Genomic DNA, 24,350 nt, shown 5'->3' with positions numbered 1-24,350 from the left:
CGCTAGGTATGTAATCTTTAGATGGAAACATGTTCTGACTGAGGGATTTCTGATCAATTAAAACGTACAGCTCTGCTATCACTTCTGACATAAATGAAGACAGAAAACTAAACAGCAGTGACATTTGTAGGGTTTCTGAAGTTGGGCTAGCTGGTATATAATGATGTGCTACGTGGTGGCTAACTACACAGCTTTGTTAGCATGACATAAACACATTAGCACAGTGAAGCTGGAGGATGAAAGCTAATTTTTCCACTCGATAAAAGTTAACGGGAGGGTTCCCGATGGTTAGGGACAAATGCAATCACATGGCAGGATGCTGTAAAAGGGACCAAACTTCAGTGAGGAGAACGACTGAGATAATCCATCCACAATATGAGGTTAGTCATTAATATACTGCTGCAAGGGCTGGGCTGTAGTTATAGTTCGTAAGGGTTTAAAAACTGAGATTTTCTTTAGGTTCTTGTTCAGATTAAATAGAACAAGATACAAAGCATTAAAACATGTTAAAAACAAAGAGTAGTTTGGACCCGAAAGCAGGGTTCATATGTCATCATTTAAAAACCGAATACACAATCTGTACTCCATCCACTGACTGACTTCATCCTTGGCCTCTGTATAAATGTCTTGCTTTGCTATGATTCTTGCAGAAGTGGTTCTAGCGTCTAAGGTTGCTGGAGTATTGACATAACTCTACAAATGCTCAGGACTTTTGTGCTTTCTTTACCTAGGTTTTCTCTTTGAGTCACTGGTTTTGCAACATTTCATTTAACAGAGAAATACACAAAGAGGTAAGGTATTGAAAAGAAAAATGTGCTACAAGAAATAAGCGGTTTCCATTTTCAAGGGTAGGTTGTTTACTTGTAATTCTGAACTTTACTAGTGAGTGAAAACTCCACTAGAGTATGAGAAGCCTCCAACTTTCTAGAGGCTCTCAGGAAGGAAGGCAGATAAAATACAGAAAAGCCTTTCTGTCTGACAAGTCTTTCTCTCTGTGTTTCTTTAAATGGGAGGTCAGCTTATTGGACTGAATCAAAATGGCTGACCTTTTAGCTGAGCAGCCTCAGAGCACTCAGCTTTGATGGGCGCTGCTCTTTCCGAGCTCGGGCTCTCGTTGCTGCTGGGATCAGTCAACTCCTGTCAAGGCCTCTCTTTGATGGAAGTGCACACATATAAAAACATGTATGAACGCATCTCGCTGGCAGATGCAAAGAAACTCACCAGCACACAGTGAATGCTGTTGCCTCTCAGGTCTTTGCTCGGTGCCTGCAGTAACTTCCAGTCTCTGCCTCTGTTGTAGGTGATGTACGTCTTCACTTGGTTGTCCGTCCTTTTGTTGGCGAGGAACATTCCTTTTATTCCCGCTACCTGGAGAATCAGAACGGTTCACGGCTTTATGTGAAATTTTACTTTATTTGACCAATAAATATGATTGCTTTCCTATTTTCAAGTCACTGTGCCGAAAACGATCGCAACGCATTGCAAAAGCAAATCAGACACTTCAAGGAAACGCAGCCTACTTCTGCATTCCCAACAAAAACCAAACACAGTCACAAACCCTGAGTGGGAAATGATCGACTGTCTGGAGACTTGTGAATAATCGATGTGTGTCTTAAATGAATCTGACTCCCTGTTGGAGACCTGCAGGACGACTCAGGGATACTGAATTGAGTCTGTGACAGTGGCATCAGGCAATGAAACTCCACTTTAGTAATTGACAGATACTTCAATCTCGCTTGGAGGAGAGATTTAGCACATCATGCGTTTCGGGTGGCGACCCCAATCAAGACAGTAGATTCGATTCTATTGCTCAGGCCACAGCAGACATGAGCGGCATCACCAAGGGCTTAATTATTAGATTCACAGATATAGTTCTATTCTACGTTAAACTTAAAAGCATCGTGAGTTCCACAGAGCCTCAACACCAGCTCATAGCACACCTTCTGTTTTTGGATTTGGTGTGTTGTGCAAAGTGATCTGCAGTTATTAATCAAAGGAAGAAATAATCTCAGGCTCCTAAAAATCTATATGGCTGGCACAATGCCCCTTTGCCTTTGTTGATGTCAGCACTTTGAAGCTGTTTCATATTCACACAACGTGCTCTGAAGATTGTAGGCCTACAGCAGCAGGGTTCCTTTGCAAAATGACAAAGTAAGTACATTTCATCACGTCTGCCTGCTAGCTCCAAAGTATTGATCAGCGTTCGTAATAAACCTGCAGGCCGCATGCTCATCGAGCAGGCCTGCTGTTTAAAAACAGAGAATTGTCTAAAATGAATACTGCAGGCTCCAAAACTAAAGCTGAGGTTTCTGCATTTGTGCGATGTTCCTGCTTCAGACACAGAGTTTATTTTCCTGTGGATACAGCATCAGTGGTCCTCCTCAGTGCTCTTCACATACAAGGTCTTAAATAATCAGGCCCCATCTTATCTTAATGACCTTGTAGTACCATATCACCCTATTAGAGCACTTTGCTCTCGCTCTGCAGGCCTACTTGTTGTTCGTAGAGTATTTAAAAGTAGAATGGGAGGCAGAGCCTTCAGTTTTCAGGCCCCTCTTCTGTGGAACCAGCTTCCAGTTTGGATTCAGGAGACAGACACTATCTCTACTTTCAAGATTAGGCTTCAAACTTTCCTGTTTGCTAAAGCATATAGTTAGGGCTGGACCAGGTGACCCTGAATCCTCCCCCTTAGTTATGCTGCAATAGACGTAGGTTGCCGGGGATTCCCATGATGCATTGAGTTTTTCTTCTTCACTCACCTTTCTCACTCACTATGTATTAACAGACCTCTCTGCATGAATCATATCTGTTATTAATCTCTTTCCCTCTTCCACAGCATGTCTTTATCCTGTCTTCCTTCTCTCACCCCAACCAATCACAGCAGATGGCCCCGCCCCTCCCTGAGCCTGGTTCTGTCAGAGGTTTCTTCCTGTTAAAAGGGAGTTTTTCCTTCCCACTGTCGCCAAAGTGATTGCTCATAGGGGGTCATGTGATTGTTGGGTTTTTCTCTGTATCTATTGTTGTATGATCTACTGTACAATATGAAGCGCCTTGAGGCGACTGCTGTTGTGATTTGGCGCTGTATAAATAAAATTGAATTGAATTGAATTGAAATTGAATGTTTTTTTTACCTCGTAGAGGTCGACCATGACGTTTCCCTCGGGGCCCATGCTGCTGACCACATTCTCCAGAGCCAGAGTGTAGTAGACCCCTGAAGTGTCTGACACATACAGGTTGTAGGTTTCATTCTGGTTCCACTCCCTCACAGCCGCGACGACACGGTTTTCATCCGTACTGATCACATGCAGATCCTGGTAGGAGTAAAATGATATCACAGACCCTTGTTACCCCAGCGTTTTTATCTTTACAACTTATGTTTGTGCTGTTCTGTATCATACAATAAAAAGTCTTGACAATAATAACAAATTGACATATACACCATGTGGACGAAACACATTACACCTCAGACATGGGAACCCATGCATGAAGCTGCTGGCACACTGTTTTTGTGCCGATATAAATACCAGACGAGGTTTGGATCGCTGCAGTCACTGAGCGTTTGCAACTTCGTTACAAGTAATGCATTCCTGTAATCTGATTACGTTTTTAAAGTAACGAGTAAAGTAAGGTATTACTTTGCAAAAAAAGCAATTAGGTTACTGTTGCTTTCCTGTAAGCATTACTAAACCGTGATTTTGCTTGTGCGAGTGTCTCATGACAGTGACTTAAGCGTTCATGGTAACAGACGTGTGCAGATCAACAATGGATAATACGGAGTACAGGAGAGAGTACAACCATGCAGGGTTTAAAGCGTGGAAGTACTGACTCCCTAAAAAGGGACAAAAACATTAGCATCAGCTGTTCACTCTGTGTGGGAAGAAAACTTCTTTCTACAGTGAAAAATGAAACTTCATATCTGAGCGAGCTGCCACGGGAATGTGACATTCACAGAGAAACCCCCGGATCCCCCCGCTGACATGACCACTGTTGGCAAACCTCCACCCGCCTCACCCCTGCTAAACAGGGGACAATAGATTTAAGAGCGACAGGACTCAGTGCTGCTGAACCTTTGATTTTATTTAATTTTTGCTGTGTTTTACTTGCATCTATTTGAAAGAGTGAGTGCAAACACAAATCATGATTTTATTTTATATGATGGATTATGCAGGAAATAGGTTTAAATAGCAAATAAATTTCTTCAAACCACAGACAGTTACATACATTTAAATTTTTGCTTGATGCAAGGTGCATAAAGTTAAAAGATTAAAACTAATAAAACAAGTTTTAAAAAGAGACTTTTTCATTTGATTACATTTTATATGATGGATGCAGAAAAAATAGAACTGGGCTGAAAGGTCTGTTGTTTTATTACGTATTCAGGCTGTGTGTCAAGTAACTAAGTACTTTTGAAAATAAGTAATCAGGATTATGTTTTTGGAGAAGTAATCAGTAATTTGTTACTAATGACCTTTTTCAAGTAACTTGACCAGCACTGCTCAGCACACAGAGTCTGCTCTATATCCTACAAGGTCTGGCACTTCATGGATGTAAACAGCTGCACTTTGCAGCAATAGCACCTACAGCTGATGGCGGGAAATCTACAAGCGAAGAAATGTCACAAACCGACCTGCAGCAACAATTTCATCCCATTACAGTCTCACACTGAAATTCAGTGAGATCTTTAGAACGATGCATGAAGACTGCGTGGGTCAATGCTGGACTTTATACACCTGTAGCAATGGGAACGCACAGACCTGGATTCAAAGATTAAAAGGTAGAGCTCAGGACTTTTGCCCATGTAATGCAGCGGTCCCCGGTACCGGTCCACGAGTCGTTGAGTTCACGCTCGGCTGTGAAATTTATGGTTTTCAGGGTTTGTATCGTTAACTCGCCGTCTTATTTTGCAAGAAATATCTCCGAGTTACCATAGTGACCAGAAAGCATTAAGGAGCAGAGAGGAGGATGTTACTCTTAATGTTGTTGGTGCATTTTCAGGAGGATGCTGCTAATAAAGTTACACAATTACACAGTAATTTCGGGTTTATTATTATATTAAGAAAATACCAAAGGTTCTGTCTCGGTCGTATCATTTTATTTTGTTGTATTCATCCGCGACACCTTTATTTATGTGGTGTTATAAGCAATGTGTGAATTTGGTGAATTTGTTGGCGCAGTACCACATTGCCCTGTGTCAGTTCTACTATATAATTACAATGGGAAACAGCCATGATCTTATAGTGATGCATACAGACTTACAAATGGTTGTTTTAATAGCAAAGTACAATCTTTAATAGTAACATCATAATGATTAAAACTCCCTCTCTTTAAAAAGCAGTTTAAATGTTCGTTAATATCTTGACAGAGACAACAAACAGTTTGTATTCACCGTGTCAACAGTAAGCTTCTGTTCAGTGTGCTCCCGACTCCTCTGTGCATTTTGCATATTGATATTTTTGTTCATTGCTTTTATCCAATAAAAGTCAACATCCCCTCTTTATGCGTGCTCTTAATATCATCATCAGCTTGAAATTACACTTTAAAAGAACATCCATTTACTGTCATTTGTAATGGAAATTTGTAAAGGCTTTAATTTGTTTTTTTTAGGCAACATGATCTCTTCTATGCTAATAGAAATGTAATTTTTTAGTGTATACATATTGTTCTTACCCTCCTGCTGGGCTTAATCATATTTATTAATCAGAATCGCTTCACGTTTAGTATTCATGTATTTCCACTAAGAGGATACAGCAATCATTAAGACTACGTCGGGCTTATTGGGCAGAGTTATGCAGCTGAGGCCATGCTGTTTAGTTGTGTGCTTCATCTACCTCTGACTGTGCCAGCAACACCTTGCAGTGAGCTGGCAGCAACCTGGGCGCCCAGAGCTTGATTGAATAAAACATGTTTAATTGTCAACGGGGACGTGACAAGCGAGGCCACGCGCACATGGAGCAGCATGGAATAACAATTCTGGAAACACTGCGAGAGCTACTTTTGCCCTTGATTCGCCCATAAATAACAGAGAGGGCACCACACGGAGCCGGCACGATCTGGAGCGTTATTGAAAGTTTCGCCTTCATATTGAACAAAGTTTAAAGCCTATTTTTTTCCCCTTTAGAAATGAGAAAAAAGAAAGAAGCCAACGAGGTATATTTCTTACCTTGGGCAGCGTATACTTGGGCAGCTTCATAGGGGTGAAGACATCTCTTTTAGCTGACACGTAGTAGATTGGCCTCCCCCCAGTTGACACCTTAAGGTGAGCCAAAAAAGTTTGTAGACATTAATAAAGCAGATAAAGGATTTTCACACGTATAGCTCAACTAATAGCATCTCTCTGTAAGAATGACCTTGACAAATTCCCCAGAAAACCCAACATCTTTTCTCCTCCACACACTTTTCTGTAATATTTCTTACTGAGCAAACTGGACAATTACCTACCTGGACAAACACATACTCATCTTGCACCACCAGAGAATTGGGGTCAATGTAGCCGGGGAATGGTTTGCCCTTATTGGCGTCGGTGCAGTTCTGCAGCTTGCAGGTGACATACAGCGCCTCTGCTCCGACACACACACACACACACACACACACACACACACACACACACACACACACACACACACACACACACACACACGTCAAGCCCTGGCATCAGCAATGGTATTAGCCAATGAAGAAAGGCAGCCTTCACCCAGAGCCAAGCAGCCTCTTTTGGCCCCTACATTACTCGTGTCAATAAAGTGGTCCCAGTAAGGGAGGAGCTGGGTGGAGGGGAAGACAGATGACCACAGAAGCCAATTGCTTTCTTTGCCTTCAATCGCAGCGCTGGGAAAGCGCCTGTCCCCACACGTTAGCCTCTGCCAAATATGTGCCGGCTCCCCCCACGCGCGCATGATCAATAGTGATAGTCTCTGGCTGTGCGACTGTAACATCTGACACGATTGATGTCTGCTATGCATGTTTGGATGATTGGCTTTCCCTTACTGTATTGGCCTCAGAGAGGTGCCATACAAACTCTGTGAGATTGAAAAAACTAACTACAATCATTTAAGTGTTAAAGAGAGACTGAAACGTGGTTAAAACTGAAGTGGCAAAGGCCGATATATCCTGACTTTAAGTTCTTAGTAACACCAATAAAGCTAGATCGTGTTTTTTAACTTCTTTGACCTCCTAGGACCTGCGTCCACATATGTGGACATCACATTTTGGGTTATTTAGACCAAAATACTCAATTTTGCTCTACAAGGGCCTGATATCCACTTGTGAGGACATTATACTGCCACTGTTCTATCGAAGTTTTATATGAATATCCTCACATATGGCTCTCATTTTTCTTAGAAACAAAGATTAGGTAAAAAAAAAAAAAAAATCTGCCAATTCTTTGTTTTTACTTTCATCAGGTCCCAATCAGCCCAAATATCAAAGAGAAATTAAAAATGCATGCCGTGGAAGAGTTCGGGTCTTAGGAGGTTAAAACTGAATTTTATCCATGAAATATTTTTCTTGCAGAAAAAAAGATTAAAGAAAAATAGCTCCAGCAAATACAGATTGTGGAATAAGAACAGGCTCTTACTAGTTTTTGTACAAACTTTTCCCCCATTTTTCCACTTTGGACTGAAAATGAAAAACCAATGACAGTCCACCCAAACACGTATTTTTACACGAAACAGGAAAAGAACAAACGTTGTTTCGGTTTATAAGAGTAGGAAATAAAAGGCCAATCTATCTCACTTTCAAAAAAGTTGTTTTTTATTTGTACTTTTTTGTTTGTTTGGTTTAAACTCAAATAGATCCGCGTCGATTGCAGTGATGCAATTTTGAGAAAGAAGGGAGGAGTCTGTGGGAGTGGTGATTTATTAATACCAACCACAGATCGTCCTCTGTGGAAAAAAATAGCAAGAAAATTTTCAGAAAGCTATCACAATGATAGTTATCTCAACAACAGATAAAAATAAATCAAGTCATATCTGATTTACTGAGTTACCTTTGGGGTTCAGCACTGAGCCCTAAAATCTTATGTACTTAGATTATATCTGCAGGGGTTTTAAAACTATTCAAATGTACTTTTGTTTTAGAACGTGCTGTTTAAAAGAGTAGATGCTGTAAGTTTCTGTCCATACTTTTGTTTATCAGTAATTTGTGCTCTTTGCATTTAATTCAATCCTTTTCTATATTTATTTTTATTGGCATTTTGGGTCGCTGCTGAAAATTGCCGAAATTTAGGGAAAAATATTAAAAATATAAGAACAAGGAGTCGCTCCCAGAAAAGTGAAAATGAACCCCAAATATCCCAGTGTTCATTGTCATTCAGGACGAAGAGTGTTTCTTTCTACTTAAAAGAGCCCCCCTGAGCTAAATCACTTGCTTTAAAAATATTCTAATATATGCATTACTTTTCCGTCCGTTGTCATTGTGTGTCCCCCGACTCGGCCATTTCCGCTGTCCCTTCGTATTACCCTTCAATGGAATTGTCCACACAACTCCCAATTCTTCTCTACTTTAGCACAATGTTCACGATACAGTACAAAGACGGCAGAAAATGGAGCACCGGACTCAGAATTCAATTACTCACGTCCTTCAGTGATGCTGGTTTCCAGGTGAATTAAGCCCGGCTCTTTGTCCAAACCCATTTTCGACCTGAAAGGCAGACAAATGTGTTTCAGGAACATCACTATTGGTCTTTTGCCTTCGGGCAGATGTCACCTATGGCAGCTGCTGTCTAACACGAGAGATTGCGTGTTGCAAAGTCAGACAAATTTATGACGACGGATAGGTTAAGTCAAGCACTATGACAGTCGTGCTTAACATCAGCAGGAGCTGGCTGCAGGAATTACCTCGTCTTTGTCTTCACTGTGAAAGGCAGCTTAACTTGTAAAGGGAAAAAGAGGGCCTCGGGTTTACTGTGCGATCTAAATGTTCAGAGTCCCCACAAGGTCCTTTTTTGCCCAGAAAAATGGAGGAAGATGTTTCCTGGCATCATTAGGAGAGGAAAAGCCATTGATTTTTCGCACTACAGTAGGGATGCCCGCAGATGGAATAGCATATAATCATTACGGCATTAAATATGTATTAAAAAGACTGGGGGATCAGAGGAGAAGCAAAGGCAGCACACACAGAGGGGAGAGAACGGGGGAGGTGGGGCGAGATGGGGGAGAGAAGCTGGGAAAGAGGCTGTGTCGACAGGTAGAGCGCACACACAAACGAGGAGGGAAATAAAGGGGAGTCTGTGTGAAGCAGACACAATGAGAGGCAGAGACCACTATATCGTTTAATCATTATTATACTTATTGGTAGTATTGGTAATTTCCCAGATGAAACGCAGCTGTGAATAGCATGGCCTAGTTATCTGAGCCACATTTCCATTTTCACTGAATAATCCATTCAGGTACCCAGGAGCAGTGTGAGACGGGCACAGAAGAAGTGGACGGTTTGTTTAAACTTGTGTATTTTCAGTGATGGCACACCTACAGCGGGGCGTCTGTGTGTATGACACTCGTCTGAACAGCTGTGTGGCCTCTGAAGCGACTCAGAACAGGCATGCATAAAAACGAGATGCAGCCGTCGCCTTGCAAAAGTATATCGCATACAGGCAGCTCTGCACGCTTTTCACATTTGTAATGTCACAGGCAAATTGCACACGTTAAGCTCACAAACTTATTAAATGTGGCCAAAGTTAGAACGGCGTGTGGCCAAGTGCTGCTCAGGTTTACCAAAACACGAAATGAGATTACACTCTTGGTGGCTATGTATATTACAGATATAAGCTCGCTCTGCAGCCTCATTACCACGACTACCACCACACCTACTGCACAGCGAGCGTCCCAAAATAGAACTCTGACAGCTTCTGCAGCATCAGCCCTTCAGGCTCCCTTCACTCCTGGCTGCCCAGCTCGTTACTACCCGACGGTTCCTCTGCAGTTAGTCGAGGTGAAAGCTTTTTGTTACGTGTTAGTTACAGCACAGAGGGCAGACGTGCTAGATAACACCGAGTTGGACAGCAACTGTGGGGCGGTGGCAGTGAGGCAGTGAGGGAAGGCCAGGGAACATTGTAACAATTATGAGAAGATGAAGCAATGCAGCAACGTTAAGATGACAACTTGTGTTGCTGGTTAAGGCCCGCTGAAAGAAATTAGTCGATTATTTCAGTTGATTTCATCTCAGTGGACGAGAAAACTTTCAGATTCACTCCAAACTGGTTCTGAAGCCTTTTTTCATGATTGAACTCGACGATCAGGCACGTCAGACACATGAATAAAGGAAATCTTAAAAACCTCTCTGGCTCATATTAAGTAACATTAACTATGTTATTATTGGGGTAACAAGAAGGTAAATAGTTATTATGCCAACATCAGGAACACGTTTATCGTTACTGGGATTTAGATAGGCTCGTTATTCGTTACTTCATGTGTTGCGTTCGACTTATTTCAGAAATCGGAACACGGACCTGGGAATAATGTCACACTCGAATAAACGGCGTTCTGGTTAGCCTCATCAGAGAATGCTGGATTCCAATATGGCGATGCCCTTGAAAACGGTTGGTGTTGCTAGCCCTCTACAAAAACAAATGACTACTAAACACATATGCAGCTTATCTGCAGTCTGGAGTTACCTACATCTTCCTACTCGGAAGGCAGAATTTCCGAGATCCAAGTACAATTAAAAGCACCACGACTGCAGTTTCTGTGTTGGACATAAAAAGCGCACGTGACACTGTGACGTAGGCTAGAATCCTGGCAGCAGTCGACGACGGTCCAGGCGTGGGATTTCTCTCGTGGAATTATGCACATTCAGTCAGGGAAGCAACACATTAATAAGAGCATTCTGAGTAAAACCAAAGTTACTTTCCCTAGTAACTAGTTACTTTGAAAGTAACGAGTAACTGAGTTACTTTTGATAGAAGTAACTAGCAATGTAACTAAGTTACTAATTACTAAGTAACTTACCCAACACTGTTTATATAGCACCACATCACAAGGCCTCAAGGACTATTGTAGCTTTGGATTAATTCTATTTTTCTCAAAATGCCTCGACTACGTTACTTGAAAGTTGACTTTTTCTCACGTGACGATTTAAAAAAAAACAAAAAAACCTTTAAATCATGTACAGTCATGTAAAAAAGGTTTTTTTTTAAGGTTGTATGCATCCCTGCAAATTCACAAAAACTACATCTCTGACTCTGCTCAGACATGCAAAACTGCCTGTGGGCAAACCACAAATCTTCAGACAAGACCAAAGTGGAGACGTTTGGCTGAAATGATGTGAGAGACTTAGAAAGTCACACAGAAAATGAACACTACAAGTTATTCCAGCTACAGCTGATTCTACAGGAGTCATGTAGTGCAATAGGACTGCAAAAAACGTTCCTTTTCAGATGATGGTGTGTCACCGTAACACAGAGGGCAGACAACATGCTTGAGCACAGTTGGACAGCAATTATATGGTTGGTGGGGGAGAGAAGGATTGTCACAATTTCACAGACATTAAACAATTGCTAAATATGGATGAGCTGCATGTTTTTCTCCTAGAATATGAAAAATGTTATCAGCTGGCTGGTTTGAAAAAAATAATATATTTTTAAAAATTTACAAACACTATAAATAAAGAAATATTCGGGCTCGGTTGGATGCGTTGTGCAAGCCAATGCTGTAATTTGTAAAGAACAAAAACCGTTCTGCATCATGGCTGATTTAGGAACTATCCTACACTATCGAGCGCACCGTACGTACCAGTAGAAACGATTGGGAGCCACTCGCTCGTGCACCAGCTGCCACCTCCGTCCAAACTCCACCGAGCTGTAGAGCTGCAGAAAGACAACCAGACATGAGTATTTCGTCACATGCATCTTAACACTTGCTGAAATTGACCGTTTTATATAACACTGGCCTTTTTCAGATCACGAGCTGTGTTTACTCTTTACTGTGGGTTTGTTTTCACACCTTGATTTATTCGTCAATTTAACAGCAGCAGCGTAACGAGGAGTGGGAGACGAGCTTTCTCACAATATCTCACACACATATTTGGCTCGAGTCAAAGGTATTAAATTAGATTAAAATTTACATAATATTCAAACACTGCAAATGAATAACATGGCTTAAAAACATCTAGCAGTGTAATCACTGTCTGTCTTCCCACACGGCTGTGCGTTACTAGAGAACTCTTACAGAGAATATTTTGCCATGAAGCCATTAACACAATGAAAAACACGATAAGAATGAAATGTGTAGGGTGCAGCTTTTCATACGCTACAGAAATGTGCCTCGCTGTAACAAGCCTGCAAACTGCAGCGACATATGAGGTATGAGGAGCCAAAGCGTAGTGGGTGGTCTCCATACAGACGTTATTCACTGGTGGGTAAATCGCTGGAAGCTGAGATTTTATCGTTTACACAGTAAGCAGAGAATACATGTGAAAATCTGTGTGTAATGCATCCAGATGTCCACAAAGGAGCCCCCGAGTGTCTCCGTTCATTCCAGACTCACATCCACTGAGAACTGAGAGACTTCAGCTTATTCAAGTTGTGTTCTTCAAGCAATTATGGAATTACTGAAAGACTAACTGACTAATTATCTGTCTTCAAGATACAACGTATTACACTGAATTTGTGATCTCGGCACACTGATATTCTAGATTTTGTTCATAAAGTTAATGATCTGTTCTTCAGGAATAACAGCAGTAATAATAACAGTGGTATCAGTGTGTGTTTGTATTTTTCTTTACAAATCCCCACTCGCCATGTGGGCGGTCTTTACCAGCAGAATACGTTCAAAACCTTTATGTTTATATATAAATATATGTGGTGGCTCCTAGAGACAAAACACGTACAAACTCCAAAACAGAGCTACCTAAGATCACTTAAATTAATTGAAAGCACATGTGTATTGTTTGTGTATTTATACACCAGCACTCATATATATTCAAATAATTTAAAAAAAAAGTTCATTTACCTGTTGCTACCACACATCACACTTATGTAGCCACTAAAGCTCAACACTGCACCTAGCATCCTGGAGCACTTCTGTTGTGTTTTGTACGTGCTTCGGGGTTTGTACGTGCTTTGTCTCTCGGGGCCACCGTAAATATACTTTTATTTATTCACTCCACATAAAATGTAATAAATAAATCATATAATACAAAAACCAACTATTTACATTTCAACTTTTAACTATTTAAATGTTCAGCTTTTTCCTTTTAAACAAATTTAAAGTGAAACAACACAAAACACTGCAAACCACAACACAATTAAATATAAATTATAATATGAAAACAAAAAGAAGATGCATATTCTCTGTCATATGGACCTGCATGAATAAGCTTTCTGAATCCTTTATCATCTGCACCTGAAAATAGTTGTGGATGATTACTACCTTTCTAATGTGACGTTGTTGTCCCTGGCTCTCTCTCTCTCTCCCTCCCGCTCTGTTCCTGTGCTACTGACTGTAACTTCCGCCCCTCCCCCCTCTGCCCAGCGCAAAGCACAAGGCTCGCGTGCGGAGTGAAGCGGGAAAAAAGTGCGAGAGAGAGGGTGAGAGAAAAAAACCCTATGGCTCCAAATAAGGAGTTCACCTCAAAGACCCGGCCCTAAGAGCCGTTTCGTTCGCAACCGACACATCACTAGTTTACAGACAGAAAGATGACAGGCGCACACACACATGCTACCACAAACATCAATAATGGGATTTTATTGTACCATACCGCTGTGTTAATCAAGAATCTATTTGCAAAAGGAAGTTATTAAAGTTCTAATTGTTAATTTGACTGTTTTTAATTTGTTTCTTGTTTTTTTCATATTCAGTTTCATATTTCACAATGATGTTTTTATAAGCTTTTTCATGACAGTAATGTTGTCTGGATGACGAGTTTGAGACGAGGGAAGTGATGGAAAACGGTGGGACTGCATAACTCATCAAGGAGGTGCTCACGTTTAGGGCGAAATTTATATTAGACATGCTTTTTTTGTAATACAGTCTTTTAAATCTATATTCTTTAGAATTATGTATAATGTAATGTATTATGTAGGATAACTGGATATAAAATGCTTAAATATTAATATTATGGAAAAACATCTCCCAACTAAGAAACATGTTTCTCATATTTACAAAATAAATGAGTCGTGCCAAAATACGGTTTATATTAAGGAGAACTGGTAATTAGAATTAAATGCTATAATCACTGATAATATATGGGAAGCAAAAGCTGTCACAAGGTATCTTATATACCTAATAAAGAACTATGCCCTTGGAGAAAATGTGGGGAAACAGCAGATTATTCACATATTTGTGGGGATTGTCCAATAATTCGAGGATTCTGGAAAAGAATCAAAGAAGAAACAGAAAATCCTACAAGTTAATCCTCCATTAAATTCAACCTTATTTCTTTTAGGAGTTATACCTAGAGAGGCATATAGCCCAGACAAAAAAAAAGAATCTACAGATACTCCTATTGATAGCTAAGAAAATGATAACTGTGAAATGGAAACAACCAAGCCCACCATTCATAACACAACGGAAACAGAGACTGAAAAGAGTTCACACAACGGAGTGAATGACAGTGAGCGTCCACCAGAGATGAAACTGTGTGACCAGAAACCTGGTGAATGAACAAGAATCCTGAATGTTGCACTATAAGGTTATAAACTCCCCTCATGATATTTTATTTTATTGATCTTGGTCTGTTTTTCTCTCTTCTGTGGTCCTTTATCAGAGAATGTTAACATTGTGTTTGTTTGTTATCACAAAAAATACTAAATTGAAAGTTCAAAAACATCAAATAAAATGTTTAAATATAACAGTTTGTAATATGATAATGAGTTGAATTCCTTTTTAAAATAGGCACAAAATATTATTTCATTAAATATTTCATAAAGGCTTTTAAAATCTATTTAATATTTTATGAAGTGGAAGCAGAAAAGTCACAGTCAAATATCTGCAGACCTGTGCTTCTTACTGTACCATGAAAACTATGATTTTTTTAATCATTTTAATCCTACTCTGACTCTTTATGTGCTATTTGAAATCAAATGTAAAAAATCACATCAATCCATTTTTTGTTTGTTTGATGATTATGCAGGCATCTGCGTGCTGCTTGCTCAGTATATCAACAACCTTGACAGTCTTTTTGTCCCCAAACAACTGCATTCTCTGACAAATCCGTTTACTCTGTAGCTTACAGCTGGAATTTAATGAGCCATGAAACTTATTTCAGTGTTTCAGGCTGGACCTTTTTCCATTTTAAGCATGGCCAGCCATGCAGAATGTGTAAACAATCATTTATTAGTGGATAACAGAAATGTGACTCTGTTTGTTTATATTCATTTATTTTCTAATTGCATATATTTACTCTGTGCTGAAGGGTAGCATGGAGGCCTGCATTCAAAAAACATCCCTGAGACCGTGTCTTGATAGATTATTACTGATGTCAAATCAATGATTGTATTCTGTTTTTTAAAAAAAGTTTTACTAATTACTCTCTAATAGCATTTCACTTTAAAAGCCTTAATTATATGACTATATTGCTCAATATCTTTAAATAAAAAAAAAACAGCTAAACACTCAGCATGATGGTGACTGTAGAAAGCAGTGGGGCTTCTGAGACACGAAGCTTACCTGCCTCATCCTAAGTATATGCAAACTATATATTCACTATCGCATCTGGTTCGTGCGCATTCGCGTGTCGAACAGCGACGAGACAAATGGCAAACAGCACGGCTGATAAGATTTCCATGACATCTATGCAACGCTGTGCTAAGCAGATGCCAGAGAAAGGAAGTGGGAGGGGGCAGGAAATCACTCTGACTAATTACCCTCCTACAGCAAGTTAGTATGTAGCCAAGCAAGTGACAGCAACTGTTAAGTTGGGTGCAGGGGGTTGACGCAGTCTTTACAACCTCCAAAAGGTCTCTTAGTCAAGAAATTCAACAGCACTGCCAAAAAGGAGGTGAGCAGATTGAAAGAGAAGCACTTTAGGGTGGAGATAATGCATGTGGGTGGGAGCACAGCTGGGTGGGGGAGGCAGCGAGTGTAAGTGCAAGAAAGGGGGGGGTTGAGCAAGTCCTGACACCTGACATACAGCGAGCAAAGAAATGGTACAGAAGCAGAGCATGAAGTTTTAATATACTGTTTACTACATCATCTGCTGGGTGATGCAAGGTAGGACATCACCTGACAGCGCCGCGTTGGTGCTGTTCCTGTGACATCATGTGTCGCTCCACCACCATCAGTGACCGCGCCCCGGCTTTGCTTTCGACACATAATTACCTTTATGAAAGGACGGGTTTTAACCACAAACACGGGCTCTTCTTGAACCCAAGCCTCATAAAATGGGACTAAAATCTGAAAATTAAAACCAAAACCAAAAATGCTGAAAAATGATGATGTTTAATAACAAAGAATCACAGATCCGCAGAGTGTGCTCTTTGCTGTTGTGCGGCAGCAATACCACATGCAGAGATAGACTGTGTCGGTTCCTCCTTTGCTGCTAAACAGCCCCGACCCATTACGGCATGAATCCAGTAGATCCTTTTTATCATTTCAGGACCACGGAGAGCACACATGACTGTGTTTTTTTGTGGTGGACAAATTCAGCTGTGTGCACGCTGACACTATGTGACATATACATTTCCAGTTGGTTTTATCCCTTTAAGTACTGTAAGCTTTCTTAGTACAACAGTGCCACAGAACGTGACAATAGAAAACTGTCGTATGGCTTGCAGTACTACATTTGAACCTGACAACCGTTTCCTTCATAATAACTCTACATGTGTATGGCCTATATGTCTATAGTTATATGCTTTCCTGATTCCAATTAACAAGCGGTGCCTGTCCTGTTGATCTGCAGCTGAATATCTGTTAGTTTGCAACCTTGTGCTAAATTGCACAGCTCTTGGCAGACGAGGTGTGTCATGTTGAAATGAACTGACCTGTTTAGAAAAACAGAAAAGGTGGTTTGGTCAATCATCCATAAACCTACCCACACCTATCAGCAGCACATGGGATTTGCACTCACACCCTATTTAGTAAATCTGTCCCTACAACTGATAGGCTAACTGCGTGTGTGTGTGTGTGTGTGTGTGTGTGTGTGTGTGTGTGTGTGTGTGTGTGTGTGTGTGTGTGTGTGTGTGTGTGTGGAAGCATCAGTAAGAGCGTGATTTACTTTCATTGTAAAAGAGACAGGCAAGTTCACCCACACTCTGTACATCCACATATCCACGCGTCCACAACAAAGGAGGATCCCTTCATTATTCATCATAGCTGAAATATTAGACCCAAATGGGCTGAGCTGCAAGAAAAGCATTTTTATTAATGCAGACGGTCATTTTAAAATGTCTATAAATTCCACCTCTTTTTGTTTCTGCCTCAGACATACAGCTACTTTCTCCCCACACTGCTTCCTACATTAGATGAGTCAGTGTTTTCTCCAATCTCTAATTTTCAGTTTGTGTGCTAATAAAATGATGACTGAGAAAAAAAGTCAGTGTCAATACTGAGGCTTAGTTCATAGTTATTTCAGTGTAGCTTTCTCTTTTTTTGACAGTTCTTTAGAAACTCGAGAACTTTAGACGGAAATGAGGAGCTGAATGAATTCACAGCAGAGAGTTCACTCCGCTCGTCAAATTGGGTCAATAAAACACAAAAACCTTGGCTCCCCCCGACGGATCGTTAGTAAGTTCAGAGTCTGAACAAAGCTACCGTGTGCTTTAATACAGCTCAGATTAAGTCAAAGCTGTTTCATTTCAAAAGAACAGAAACAGTCATAAGCATGATAGAGGTCAGAGGTCACGAGTTCAGCTTCTACCACACGCACAAATTCCCTGGAAATGATTTATTTATTTTATTTTATTACCAATACAAAAATGGTTTCAGGTGCACTTTCAGAGCTTGACTGAAGAACAAATCATACATACTGAGAAAATGTAAAAAGAAAAAAGACTCTTTGAACATCTGGGTCACCAGTTGGTTGGAACTTCATATCTGTACGTTTTAAACCAAGTTCAGTTTACTTATCTCAAAATTCAAACGCCGTGAGACTCTCAGTATGTTGTCTGTGGCTTAAAAGAACCCAATAAGCTAAACAACCTACAAAGAGATAAACAACTAAAGAAATCCTCCATATATAGAGCTAATACCACCTGTGAATTATTTAGGTTCAGCAAATGTGCTGAATAAATAAACGGGTTGAGGATGAACAGGTGTTTGTTTGTTTATAAAAACAGAAATGGCAAATCAACAGACTCCACCTTGTTTTATAAATGCAACATGTTTATGAGGTTTTCAAAATACATTTTCTATGAATTAATATCACTAACAGTGAGACTGCGCCCACTGAAGTTTTAAAGTGGCTCATTCTCCTCATGAGAAGCCTCGTTTTAGCCATGCTGGAGGTGTATTATAAAGTCTGGCTTCATATGTGGTGGCATCATTTTGAAATGCAGTGCATTCAAACCAGGTGACTTGTTAACAGCTAAGATGCTTAAGAGATTTAAAGGAATTTCTCAACCTAAAACCGCTCGTTACGTAGCTGCAGGCCCGCGTGAGCTGAGCTGTGTGGGTTCTGGATTATTGGGTTGGTGCATTTTAACTTCTGAATCACTTATCCGTGAACATGGTTCTTTAAACAGCACACAGCTGCAGTGTATGGAAGCCCACTTCCACCAAGAGGAAGAAAAAAGGATTCTCTGGGTTGAATATAGCAAAAGGAAATTAATTTAAGGACTGGGCCTTCCATAGAGGGCTTGTTTGTTGTCTTAGTGTTGGTTGTCTAGTGAGTGCTGTCAGTCTTTTTCAGAATAACTTGGCATTTCTCAAGGCTAAAGTACTGTCCCTGTTAAAAACAGAGGACTATATTATATGCCATTTTGAATTTCTCCACATTTGCAAACAATGACTGGTCACACAAAACAAGAAGGCTCGAAGCTGATACCATGTTATTTGCTATCTTGATGTCTTTGTGACACTGGCCCTTGCCTGCAGAGGTAAAGTCAGAAGATGAGCCAGATTTTTTCAAAGTGAACTTCAGCATACACGTCTGACTAAAAGCATCATAATTCCCATCTTTCTCCTGTTCTCCTGGTGAAACGGGCTTCCACGCCAGTTTTAATATTACTATCCTCACTTATCCTCTTCCCTCTCAAGTGAAACTCGTGAACTCTGACCCGTGCTTGAGCTAAACTCTTGTGTAACAGGTTTATCCGTCTTGCTCCTGGCCACTGTAATCCTGCCCTCATTGTTGCTTATCTTACTTAACGCTCTTTTGATTCCTTTTGAACAACTGGCCACTGAACTCGCCTCAGCCGTTCTCTTACCTTCTGGTCATGGCTGTAGGCGAGAATCCAGTCCTCCTGCTCAGGGTGGAAGAGAAGGCTGAGGATGTAGAAATTCAGCCGGTACTTCTGGTAGGTGGCTCCTTCATCAGAGCTGATCAGAAGGCTACTCTCTATCTCCGGATCGGTTAGCAGCATGATCTGAAAATGTCACAAAGATGAAAGATTAGGGACACTGCAAGCAGGCTGAGAAAACAGCTCACAAAACAGCAGCAGTTACAGTTAGCCCAAACAGAGCAGAAAGACAGGCCAGCGGAGGATAGCCTACAGTGAAACATTTGTGCATCAAAATGCAAGCGTGTGAGTTTTCTTCTTTGATTGTGCTGAATTATTTGTCGCTTTTCTTCCAATTCACCCACTTGTAAAAGACAAATACACAGAGACAAGTCAATCAGAACTGATTACCATATCTGAGATATAAAGCATATTATTACCAGTGAGGCTGCAGATTAGCATATAAAAACTTGTCATCCACAGTCAGTTTTCCACTGATGATACCATATCGCGAAAAATAATTTGTATCTGTTAGGTTTGATGATATAATCAGTATGATACATCTTGCAGCAAATGGGTGTGTGTAACAGCAGCAGCGTGCACCCGCTGTTTGTCTCTGTCTTCATGCTCACTGCCTATGCTCAGTCAGGCCTTAAGAGCTTTGATTTCCCATGAGCTTCTTTCTCTTCTTAGAGGTCCAACTTTTCTTTTGCCGAATTCTGGCACAGCCCCCAGAAAAAGGACAAAAAAACACCGTCCAAAATTCCTGCTTATTATCAGATGCAAATATAATTGAATCGGTGGACCTCAACCGCCATAAGTACTGTCAGCATCAGGAGTAGCAGTAAAGTAGCAGTTTGCTGAGGTCAGACACTAGAAGGTGTTTGTGAGTAAAACACAAGCAAAAAACAACCATCAGAACTCTGGTTTAAACGTCAGGACAGTTCTGACCACGATAATCAATCCACCCATCAGTCCATCCATCACTTATCCTGGTCAGGTGATGTGTTGGGTTAGCAGTCTATGCTGAGACGCCCATAGCTCCCTGCCCTCAGTGAGATCTACGTCTCCTCCCAGTTGGACATGCTCAAAAAAGTGACTCCACTCTGAGCTACTCCTGAATTTGTCTTCTCACAATATCTACAACGCTCAGCTATGATAGTCAGGGTGGGGGAACTCATTATTACAGTTCCACTAAGCATGGTATGAATATCACATTCTGGACTTGCAAATTTACATTTGGATGTCAATTAGGTGACAATTCCATATAAAGGGGTAGATGTGAACCTAAACCTATCCCTAACCAGTTGGCCGACAGCTTCACGGATTTTAAGATGTTAAAGAACGCAAACACCGACTTAAGGGGCAAAATGTGCTGTAAATGTTTTAGAGGAAGCACTGCTTCAGCATCCATTTCTGGAAAGGGTTTAATTTCCACAGGACATGAGAAAAACATCCCCACTGTTCTCCTACTGTCCTGTCAAGGCTGGAGGGAAAGGGATTTGTTACAAATGTGTTACTGTGTACCACAGGCAATAGGCTTGCAGAGGAGCTCCAAGAGCCCTGGTAAATTTTACACTACATACAGGCTGTACTGGCTGAAAAAGTGACGAATATAGTTTTATTAGCTGAAAATATTAATCTAAAAGTTTTGGGATCGAACATTAGGAGACAGTAAAGCACAGTGTTCCTGGCAGAATACAAATACAGCAATATCTGGGAAGTATATGAAAAAAGTTTGCAGGATAAGACAGAAAATGCTGAGCTGCTGAAAGTTCTCGAAGAAGAAAAAGATAAGTGTGTTTAATGTGATCACAGTTCACAGACACTCTTTCAGGTACCTATAGATATATAAGTATAGGTACTGTAAGACTAGAATGTTTGTCGCGTTGCTATTTTGCTCAGTGCTGTTTCTGTTGGTCAGTGTTATTAATGACAGGTTTCCAAACTAAGAACCTAAAACAGTCCAATGGGAAAACTGAAAGTTCACTTATGTGCATGATGATCATTTTACCTTCAATATTAGAGCATTATTACTGAATGTTTTGGAGTTTAAGTTCTATCGTTAACAGTGTCATATATTTCTACTGTCCTATCCTAATGGTTGCCTTGTGTTTATAAGCTTTTATCCATCCTCTCTATGGTCTGAGTCTTTTTGGTGACTAAGAATATATAAGGTAGTATATAAGGCAGAGTTTGACTCCTTTTGTCAGCCCAATCTTATTTGTCGAGTTTCATAACTGTGAAAGCCTAGCTCTGTTTTTTCTCAATTACAGGCTGTTAAAAGTGCCAAAGCTCTCGCAACGTTTCTGATGCCAACGTGTCGATAAAAGCAGTCGTGTAAAGTTGTATAAAGAAAAGTCCCCGTGTCTTACATTAGGTTTAAAGATGGCCTTTAGCATGACAATCTCCGTGTGGCCATTATGTCACCAGACAGCCGAGAGAATGAGAGGACACACTGCTCTCACAGTCAATATCCGTCTCGGTGTGGCAGCGTGCGGTCGAGTGTTTCTGTTCACTCATGCCGATGAGTCATTTGTCAGCACTTGCTCGGACAACAGCAGCCGTGGTAGGCAGGCCCACTAACACCAGTTCATCAATCACAGAAGGCAGATATAATGTTACATACGTGAGCCACATGCTAACCAATCCAATCAAACGCACTCAAATGCTGTCTGAACTACAAACCCCAATTAAGGGTTTTCTCATTCCCTGGAACAGCGACGCAGGTCCAATAACAGACAACTTTATAATTGCTGTTGTGTTTGTGGTGAGTGGAGGATTACAGGAACATTAAACACTGTTGGCATGCTTGCAGAAATGTGTAATCCACTTGTATACATCAAAATATGGAGATCAATACAGCCTGTTACAATGTGTAAATACAATATGGTAATTACTACAGCTATGATGCATGGCTCTGTTTTGGGGGGGGGTTCCCCCCGCTTTGCTCTCTTGTATTAAAAAAAAGACCACTTCATTAACCTTTTCAGACACGGACAAATAATGGATGATGCTGTCAGACAGACACCACAACATGAAAAAAAAAGATTCTTGTAGCGTAATGTTGTTTAGCTCCACAAAGTGAGGGTGTGAAAATAGCTTGGTTTTGCCTTGTTTGCATTCAGTCTCTCGCCTCACTCGCTCCACGTGCAGCATCCCAGCATGCAAAAGAGGCTCGACATAAAACTTCTGCATGTAGAGGTTCACACGAGCTCTCATGAATTCATTTTGTGTGGGCTCCTCCCAGCGCAGAAAGCTAACACATGCATGAACGGACTGAATACAGATACTGGATTCCACACTCTTATACAAAGAAGAAATGGCAGAGACAATGCAGCTAATAAATGTTACATTTTAGACAAAGAGCAAAGAAACTTGTCAGATGAGAAAATGTTGCATCCTTTTCGAACGCATTTCAGGTGTAGGCTGTGGCCTTTTCTCATTCTCACTCATTATAATGAGTAAGCTCCACTAATGAATATTTTTAATAAAAGCAATGGCTGACATGATTCAGAGACAAACCTGTAAATGCACCTAATGTGGCTTTTAGCCTCTTTTTGCTGAGGGGCTTGGTTTTTAGAGGGACTCGGGTACTGTTTGCTTAAACCTAACTTTGCCTTTAGCTGCAAGAAGCTGCTGTTTTGTACAAAATTTTTGTACAAAATTTTTAAGAAATCTAAATTTATCTGGTGCACGGACAAAAGATTAGTGCTGAGTATGGAGGAGGGTGAAGATTTTACTTGCAGTCCTCAGATGGAAAGAAGACTGAATCTGAATCTTTCTCAACTTTGGGATAGCTTAAGTATATCTTGTCTTTTTACTTAATGTCTGTGTCAAAAATGATAATTGTAATCAGTGAGGTCTAAATATTCCATTTCAAATATTCAATTAAATTCAACTATATCTAGGTGTTTTTTTGGGTTTTTTTTCTCCTGTTAACAAACCCAACCATCCATCCATGACGGCATGACAGTTCAACACATTCTGATCCCAGTGCATCAAATACTGCTGCTCATATCCTGTCTTCCTCCTCTCTCCCCAACCGGTCGCAGCAGATGGCCGCCCCTCCCTGAGCCTGGTTCTGCTGGAGGTTTCTTCCTGTTAAAAGGGAGTTTTTCCTTCCCACTGTCGCCAAAGCGCTGCTCATAGGGGGTCATATGGTTGTTGGGTTTTCTCTGTGTGTATTATTGTAGGGTCGACCTTACAATATGAAGCGCCTTGAGGCGACTGTTGTTGTGATTTGGCGCTGTATAAATAAAACTGAATTGAATTCATAGAGTCCCATATGCCACATTGCTGGATCTCTAAGTGCTTAGAGGTTCTTAGGTTTTTCAGCCATGAGACACGGTTCATGTCCGGATTTGGTAGTTTCATATCTTGGATTTTCTTTCCTTGGCTTTCACTTGCCTAATTTGATTTCCACCAGCTGATTACCTTCATTTCCTCGTTTTTTTTTGCAGTTGTATATATGCTGTTGGCATCACATTTAAATGTATGCATTGGAAAGTGATTCTAAAGGTTGTTTAAGTACAGTTGAGAAGACAGAAGCAAACAGGCTGGAAAGAAGCACAGTTTGCTTAAAGCTTAGCTAAATTTTGTGGCTTTACAAAAAAGCGTCTCAATGTCAGCAGAAACCCCACAATTGTCCCAGCTTGGCACTTAAAAATGTATTCTTCATCACTGAAATGGTGTTTTAACAAAATGATTGCAGTTTCAAAGGACAGTGAATATCCATCCATGAAAAAGACTGAAGATTTTTAGATTTTCTTTTTTATGTCTCAGCTCACTGCTGAGTGTTGAAGTGCTATTCAGCTGTCGTGTTTAATACTCCTACTGCAGAAAACAACAGTCAAACTCGGGGTATTACTTTCAAACAGATCTGTGGCGTCACATTTGTAATCAGTAATATAAACAGAACTTTAATAATGGTGCAGTAATGAACCCACAGTAATCAAATTCAAAGTCACAGATTAACATGTAGTGCCCTTCTGAGCACTGAACAGTCTGGTCACAATGCTTAGGAACTTTGCCCTAAAAC

General features: G+C 40.6%; 1 protein-coding gene across 3 annotated transcripts in view; it reads right to left on the bottom strand.

The window, feature by feature from the left end:
* sorcs1 (sortilin-related VPS10 domain containing receptor 1) overlaps positions 1-24,350 on the bottom strand; it is a 213,371-nt gene that overhangs the window by 54,579 nt on the left and 134,442 nt on the right. For all 3 annotated transcript variants that reach the window (XM_085410921.1, XM_085410919.1, XM_085410920.1), the window contains exons 4-10: positions 19,298-19,456; positions 11,727-11,800; positions 8,573-8,637; positions 6,439-6,557; positions 6,161-6,250; positions 3,132-3,311; positions 1,222-1,368 (exon numbers count right to left, since the gene is read on the bottom strand). In XM_085410921.1, coding sequence (XP_085267047.1) covers positions 1,222-1,368; positions 3,132-3,311; positions 6,161-6,250; positions 6,439-6,557; positions 8,573-8,637; positions 11,727-11,800; positions 19,298-19,456 — 834 coding nt within the window. The remainder of the gene's footprint in view (positions 1-1,221; positions 1,369-3,131; positions 3,312-6,160; positions 6,251-6,438; positions 6,558-8,572; positions 8,638-11,726; positions 11,801-19,297; positions 19,457-24,350) is intronic.

This window comes from Rhamphochromis longiceps, linkage group LG6 (assembly GCF_057381845.1).
Source record: "Rhamphochromis longiceps isolate RC_006_pf linkage group LG6, R_longiceps_female_GT1.1, whole genome shotgun sequence".
Classification (NCBI taxonomy): domain Eukaryota; kingdom Metazoa; phylum Chordata; class Actinopteri; order Cichliformes; family Cichlidae; genus Rhamphochromis; species Rhamphochromis longiceps.
The sequence above is the reverse complement of the archived record's forward strand: the minus strand, read 5'-3'. Positions and strand labels throughout refer to the sequence as shown.